This window comes from Danio aesculapii, chromosome 19 (genome assembly GCF_903798145.1).
Source record: "Danio aesculapii chromosome 19, fDanAes4.1, whole genome shotgun sequence".
In the NCBI taxonomy this organism is placed as follows: domain Eukaryota; kingdom Metazoa; phylum Chordata; class Actinopteri; order Cypriniformes; family Danionidae; genus Danio; species Danio aesculapii.
Genome location: NC_079453.1, coordinates 22,686,640 through 22,694,495, shown reverse-complemented (window position 1 = coordinate 22,694,495; position 7,856 = coordinate 22,686,640). Strand labels below are relative to the sequence as shown.

Sequence of the window (7,856 nt, the reverse complement as noted above, 5' to 3'; positions counted from 1 at the left end):
TTCATTCATTTATTCCTCTTCAAATAATTAATATATTTTACTAATATAAAAAAAATTAAGGACTCATGAAACTAATTAAAATAGTCAGTAAAACATTTTTAGGGCTACAAGAAAGTCTTTTTTATTTCAAATACATGCTGCTAGTCTAAACCCATTTATTTATTTATTTATTTATTTATTTATTTATTTATTTATTTATTTATTTATTTATTTATTTATTTATTTATTTATTTATTTATTTATTATTTATTTATTTATTTATTTATTTATTTTTTTTTATTTATTTATTTATTTATTTATTATTTATTTATTTATTTATTATTTATTTATTTATTTATTTATTTATTTATTTATTATTTATTTATTTATTTATTTATTTATTTATTTATCTGGGTTATTTTATTTATTTATTTCTCTTCAAATTAATTATTACATTTTAACAATTAATAAATTAATAAGGACTTATGGAAACTAAATAAAATAGTCAGTAATACATTTATAGGGCTACAAGTAAGTCTATTTTATTTCAAATACATGCTGCTATTCTAAACCCATTTAATTTATTTATTTATTTATTTATTTATTTGTTTGTCTGGGCTATTTTATTTATTATTTATCTTCAAATGAATTAATACATTTTAATAATTAAATAAATCCAGTACTCATGAAACTAAGGTAATAGACAGTAAAGACATTTATAGGGCTACAATAAATTCTATTTCATTTCAAATAAATTCTGTTAGACTAAACCTATTTTATAATTAATTAATTAATTAATTAATTTCATGAATCATGAATTGATTAAAATAGTCAGTAAAGACATTTATAGTGCTACAAGAAATTCTATTTTATTTCAAATACTGTAACTATGCTGTTAAATTAAACTGTTAGTTTTATGAATTTATTATTATTTATATGCATCATTATTTACTTATTATTAACACTGGGGGTGGGGGAACAATTTTTTTTATAAAAATATTTAAACAAACAATAATAATGAGAAATATTTCTTAGCATGAAATCATTTCTAATGCAAGAAATCAGGACAATGTGACACAGGAAACTGGAGTAGGACCTCATAAGGTGGTAATAATGTCTCATAATGTTTTGTCAGTCTACCTTGAGCAGTCTAAAAGCAGTCATCCAGCATGTGCGGCTCTGATCATCCTCTGCACAAAGCATCTTCAGCTCCTTCAGCTCAGTCCTGCCCTTACTGGGCTGTCAATCAAAGAGATCTTACTGTCAAATCAAGGCACTCCAGTTAATAAGGACTAGCATGCACTGTACCAGGTGAGGCATGGGTAGTTATTTAGACAGGGGTATCATTGAGTTGGAATTAGAGCCAGCCATGCCTCCTCTATTCTCAATGTCTATGATTTTGTACTGACCGTGGTCCTGCTCACCTTAATGCAGAATTGGTAGTCTGTGGGCGCATTGTGCATCTTTCTGCCCGTCATCACAGTGAAGATATTGCTCTCCTCCAAGTCTGACAGTAATTGCAGGTGTCTTGGTTCCTAAAACACAATTATAACTTCATTATAACCCCCAGCTTACACAGACAGTCCTACATAATGACAGCAGTGAACACTGAATTGGACATGCATCTTTAACTATAACAAAAACAGATCTTGGATGCTTTTTTTAAATTATTTGCCAAATCATTTTAGCTAATTTTCGGAGCGTGTCAGTGACCATCAGCCTGTCATACTAAGCAGAACAAAGATGGTTGCTGTTTCGCCACAAGATGGCAACAGAGACCACATAATAAGCCCTTAGGAAGAGAAAAACTCAGCATAGTTTTAAACTACAGCTAATCAAATTATTATAGAACAGTTAAGTGACTTTCTAGGTCGATCTCTCTTTTTTGTGTGTTGTAGTGCTGTATTTATACTATAGTCTGGTAGTTTTCTGGCAGTGTTTGTGGGGTTAATTACTGTGATATCCCATATACATCAGAAAAATACTGGGAAATGTCTCTAGACTGATGGCATTTCATGCTGTTCAGCATTATAATCTTAAAATGTGAGCAAAATCACCTGTTTTGTCAACATTTTCGATATTACACTAGAGAATCATTCAAATACTAGCTCTAAAGTGACATTGGTAAATTAGCCACGTTTTCTGCTGTTCTGACGTCAGTTGCAGATGTGAATGGATGGCAGAAGTAGTTCCTCATATAAAAGGATTTTTGAGACTCTCTGTGTTTGATTTTATTTTTTATACACACGCGATATGCCATCAAACTGTTGTATAAATGCAATTTCACGCTTGAAGTAGTGCAATATGGCCATATATATCGTCATTGGTGGGACACTAAGGCATTTGACCTGTGGCCCCCGAGCCAATGCACGCCTCCCACTAGTGTATATCAGCCATATCGCACTGTTACGCGTGTGATATTTTGTGGTTTCAGTTTCAGGTAACTACAACAATTCTAATTAACAAATTAACAATATCAAATTTACCAGCCTAAATTGAAAAAAAAAATAAACAAAATTAAAATCTAACAAATACTATTAAAAAAAAATCTAAGAAAATACCTTTGAGATTTGTTCTACAAATATAATAAATATTACATAAAAAAAATAGAAAAGCATGTATTATACTTTCTAATAAATAGAGACATTACCATGAATGGACTTGAAACAGGGCAGAATGATATATTAATATAATCATTTCATTTTTATTGTTTTTTTCATTATCATAAAACTTTTATTTCAAAAATTCCAGAAAGCACTGATATGTTCATAAACACATTAAATGCAAAACTTATGAATTAATATCACAGGAGAATCTTGCCTTTGACATTCCTTTAGTGGAGTAGTAGAGTCCAGAACGACGCAGGAACATGTAGAGCTTCTTCCAGGACTTGCGGCCCGTCTCTTTCATATAAAGGAAGCCCTGGATCTCTGGACAGCTGCTGGAATTCAAGAAATTCTGTGCAGAGGGGAAACAGAAAAAAGTAGAGAGGACCATCTGGAAAATGAGTTCTTCAAACCTGGATGCCTTCCATGCTTTAAAAACGCAGCGTTTCTGCTATCACAAGACATGAGTGTGCATTTCAAAAGCCGTTTGAATCCACTTTGCTCATTCGGCAAACACACAGTCATGCAAAGAGTGACGCACGCGGGTAACAATGTAGGCTAATCCAGATTTTGCTGTGTCACAGATGCATTTGCGTGCGTTCCTCACCTGTAAAAGCTGGGACTGTGGGATAGAGCCATTCGATTCCTGACACCAAGCCACCATCTGCTCCGGAAAGAAGTTCTGGGAGTAGAGGAGAGAGGAGGATAGGTAAGAAAAAGACAGTCTGCAGTGAACATTTGCCAACAGCACACATGAAATGTAATGGAACAACTCATTCTGTTCCATCAAACAAAAAAATCATTATTTTTTTAAAATTGCTGAGTTTATATGATTAGTTACAGGAAGCCACATTTAGTTAAGGTAGAGTTTAGGTTCACCTTTTTTTTCACTGGGCCAATATGAACATTTATCCTCATTCAAGCTAGACTGAACAAACTTTAAATTAGTGCTATTATCAGAACAGAAACTTTCATTTTAATCTAATTATTGTATATGTTAAATTTCACTGGGAAATTACCCCCATAAAATATTTAGAGTCAGTATGGTGTTAAATAAACTTCTAAAGGTAATTTAGAAGCAATTTAGTACAGCAATAATTATTCATAGTTCAACATTTACTAATGTTATCATTTATTATAATCCAAGGCTGTACTTGTTGACATTAGTGAGTTAACACAACCTAACATTGCATGTATTTTAATTAACTGACATTAACTAACATGAATAAGTACTAAATAATAAAAATAAATAAATGAATAAATAAATAAATACATTTGTTAGTGTGTGACATTGTTAGTTGTGTGTTCATGTAAGTAAATACATTGGTTAAAATTAACCACATGTCCTGTATTGTAAAGTGTTACTGATACTAAAAGATGAATATAAATATAAATGAATGACTAAGTCAGTTTATTAGATTCAATCAAATGACTCATTTAACAATTAACAATTCATTTATTAATGAAGTAAGAAGTTCAAAAGAATGACCTATTGAATCAGTGGTTCAATTGATTTGTTTAAAATAGAGATTCATTTAGAAAGGAAACACAATTAACAATTGTGTGTTGATTGAACAGTTCTGTTTTTAAGGTAATGTTTTCACAAAAGCAGAAACAGACATATCGCATCTAAAATATAAATGAATATTAACTTCGGTCACACTTTATTTTAATGTACAATTCACTCTAATAATAAATCATTAACTAAGATTTTAGGCTAAATAAACTACCAATTAGCTGCTTATTATTTGTAAGGTAGAAGTATACAGTTAATATCTTTAATAATATATAAGCCAGAAGTAAATAGTATAAATTGTTACTTAAGTGTTTAATGAAAAAGGAATAATTTTATTTATTTTTATTGCCAGAAGTAAAATAAAATGTCACATCAGGCACTTCATATTTCACCGCAAAAACAACCAAATAGTTGGACTGCTTGTACGATAAATTTACTTAATGAGTTAAGAATGTTAGTCTGAGAAATACGTTTTCTGCTCATGATCGAGCTTGTCGACATAAAGTATAAAGTTATTTACATTTATTTCAAATTTGACAAAGCAATTATTTGTAATAAAAAGGCAGAACCATCAGTGTCAATAGCTATGTTTCCATCCAAAGATGCAAATTAAATTAATGTGCAAAACTGGAATATCGCATAAAAGATGTGCGAAGAAAGCAGCGTTTCCATCCAATGAGTCAAAGAGAACAAAATCGTCACTTCCTGATTAACTGGCACCAAATATCAACAGTAAATAGGTAATTTGCTGCGGTAGGAGAATCTTTTCTTTTCTTTTCTTTATTTAATAAATTACTTGCACCTCAGAAGACAAATGCTGACATGCAATGGATGCATGGTGATGTTTGAAGCCCTGAGACGTAGAGCATAGACGCTCTTGATTCTGGAGGTCATTTTTAACCTAATAACACTAATACTGAGATGGTTAAGGCATTTTAGAATGACCAAAACAACATTTCAGATGTTTTACAATGTGCTCAGCCTACTGGTTTGTCCATGCACACACATTTTTATCACCACATGATCTCTTGTAAAAAATAAAAAAAAATAATCACATCACTTTTTTTTAATACGCATACTGGAATTTGTGTGGTAAAAGTGTTTCCATCGCACATCTTTTCTTATCGAATAAAAAGTTTATCGTACTCAGTTATGCACATACGTTTTTATAAATCATGGATGGAAACATAGCTAGTGTTAGCAGATTTCACTCTGAATTAATGGCTATTGATATTGGTTTACACTAAAATAATTCTAATAAAACTGTAAAAAAAATAAATAAATAATAATAAAAATTAAGAAACAAAATTGACCACAAACTAAACTGAAATTAAAACGGAAACAGAAAATCTAAAAATAAAAACCAATTCAAACTATTAATGAAAAAAACTGCAATAGTTAGGGTTAGGGTTAAACCACTCTTTTTAAATTTCAAATATTTTTTGATGAATTGGAACTAAAATATAGAATAGTGCTTTGTTTACAATAACCCTGATTTACATTACTTCTGAAATAAATCAAATTTAACTTACACACTAATGCAGCATCAATCAATTAAACAATCGAAACATACAATCTTTTTAGGTCATTAATAAATGTAAACCAGCTCATCAAACTAATCAACAACCTATTTTGTTTTTTACCACCAGTAAATCAAAGTCCCTTCACTAGTTGAGTTACATGAACATGGTAAGAAGAATGTAGGAATTCAAACAGGCATAAGCTGAAACCCATCTAAAGCTAATTTAGGCAAGTTGTGCCGAGCATTTTCCAAAGCCAGGGATTACCAAGAGCAGGTTAAGTGTTCTGTCAAATAGACTCGGACTAACCGGCCCACAGACTGCTCAAATGCTAGCGCGCACACACACACACACACGCACACACGCACACACACACACACACACACAGTACATACCGTACTAAAGCACGGGCTCAAATCAGATTAAGCTTTTGCATGAACATTTTTTCTAAGCGCATAAAACGTCCGTGGCTTAGAGAGCAGGATAAAATGTTTCACAGCATTCACACCGTAAGGCGCTTATATGACACAGGTTCAAATGTAGTTGTCGGAATTGCTGTCAGTTAAAAGGTTGTCATGTCTGGGTTTGTATATAACATAGAAGTTCTAGTAAATTAAAATTGTGTCAGCATTTTAAATATAACTATATTTGTATATAACTATATATAAAAGCTGTTTTTGAATGGCTGGAAATTAATTAAACCAGTGTTTTTGTAACATATCGAAAGCAGGAATGCATGGCTATATTTTATGAAATGTTTTGTTGGTCACATTTTACAATAAAGTTTCATTATTTATTGTTAATGTATTTACAAACATGAACTAATAATAAAGAAAACGTGTTCAGCATTTATTAAGAATCATACTTCCAAACTTACCAAAGCATTATTAAAATCCAAATTCATGATATTTGAAATTAGTTAATGCACTGTGAATTAACATAAACCAACAATGAACAACGTTGTTCCATTAACTAATGTTAACAAGGTTAAATAAATACTAATAATAGTAGTGTTTATTGTTTGTTCGTGTTAGTAAATACATTAACTAACATTAACCAACCAAACCTTGGTTTAAAGTTAAGTTTTAAGTTTCGTTTTTCAGTGTAATGTACTGAAATCATCCAAAATTATACACTTAAGTGTTTCTTTTTAATTAAAAGCATGAGATACAACCTCAATTGGCTCTTATGAAATATATTTCTTCTTTTGAACACAAAACAAGTTATTCTAAACAATGTTGGTAGAAAAAAACCTATGGACAGTGTTTGGGGTAACGTATTGCAAGTAACAAGTTATGCAATAATAGTACTTTTCTAAGTAACGAGTAAAGTAATGAGTTACTTTATAAGAAAGAATACTTTTTACATTAATAATACATTACTGTTTTGAAAATGTAATGCGAGTTACTTTTAGTTTGATTAAAGTTTAGTTTTTAAATAAATTGCTTTCAATGAGAAAATATGTTTATTATTTTGAAGGCATCGAAAAAAAGGAAAAGGGGACTGTCTCAGTGGACAGTGATTTTACTAGAGACAAATAGTACAAAAGTAGCAAACACGTTGCTTTAAACTTTCAATAATCAGCATGTAGAGCTCTGGGGTCAGGAAGTGCTAGATTACATTATCCTAAAATATTTATTGACATAAATATATATTTATGTGTTTTTTTTAGGTAAATGTAGGTGTGTTGTTAATTGAAGAGCTCCTCTATTTAAGAAAAAAACATGTTCTGAAAGAGATCAAGCCTCAGCCAGGTAATACAAAGTAACTCAAAAGTAACGTAACACATTACTTACCATAAAAAGTAACGCAACTAGTTATTTTTTTGGGAAGTAACTCAATATTGTAATGCATCACTTTCAAAAGTATCTTCCCCAAAGCTGACTATAGAAGTCAGTGGTTGTTTTTTCTTTCATTTTTTTTATTTTTTTTTATACAAAGTATGTTTGCTATTCTTAATGCAATCAATCAATCAACTGGAGAAGTATGGTGATAACTGTTCATATTTTACCCTCTTCACCTGCAGTGGCTTGTCTTAAAGGATTTATAGCTTGCAAGTCATGAATCAAGTGTTCTTAGTGGATTTTTGGGGGATAAGCAGACTTTAATTTCAGTGGATTTGGTTTGAAGTGGTGGTCCTGAGTGGGTGGGCTGTATGGGACAGGCTTTTCCTCTCACCAGTGGGTTTCTGAAGAACTCATACTTGGCGTAGTTCTTCCTGAAGAGGAACTTGCT

At 30.9% G+C, this 7,856-nt stretch overlaps 1 protein-coding gene across 1 annotated transcript in view; it reads right to left on the bottom strand.

The window, feature by feature from the left end:
• Positions 1-1,110: 1,110 nt before the first annotated feature.
• The window catches only part of LOC130247093 (growth factor receptor-bound protein 10-like), a 94,323-nt gene continuing 87,577 nt past the window's right edge, over positions 1,111-7,856 (bottom strand). The window contains exons 7-11 of the mRNA XM_056480280.1: positions 7,800-7,856; positions 3,193-3,267; positions 2,800-2,937; positions 1,404-1,514; positions 1,111-1,218 (exon numbers count right to left, since the gene is read on the bottom strand). The exon at positions 7,800-7,856 is cut by the window's right edge and continues 59 nt beyond it. Coding sequence (XP_056336255.1) covers positions 1,111-1,218; positions 1,404-1,514; positions 2,800-2,937; positions 3,193-3,267; positions 7,800-7,856 — 489 coding nt within the window. The remainder of the gene's footprint in view (positions 1,219-1,403; positions 1,515-2,799; positions 2,938-3,192; positions 3,268-7,799) is intronic.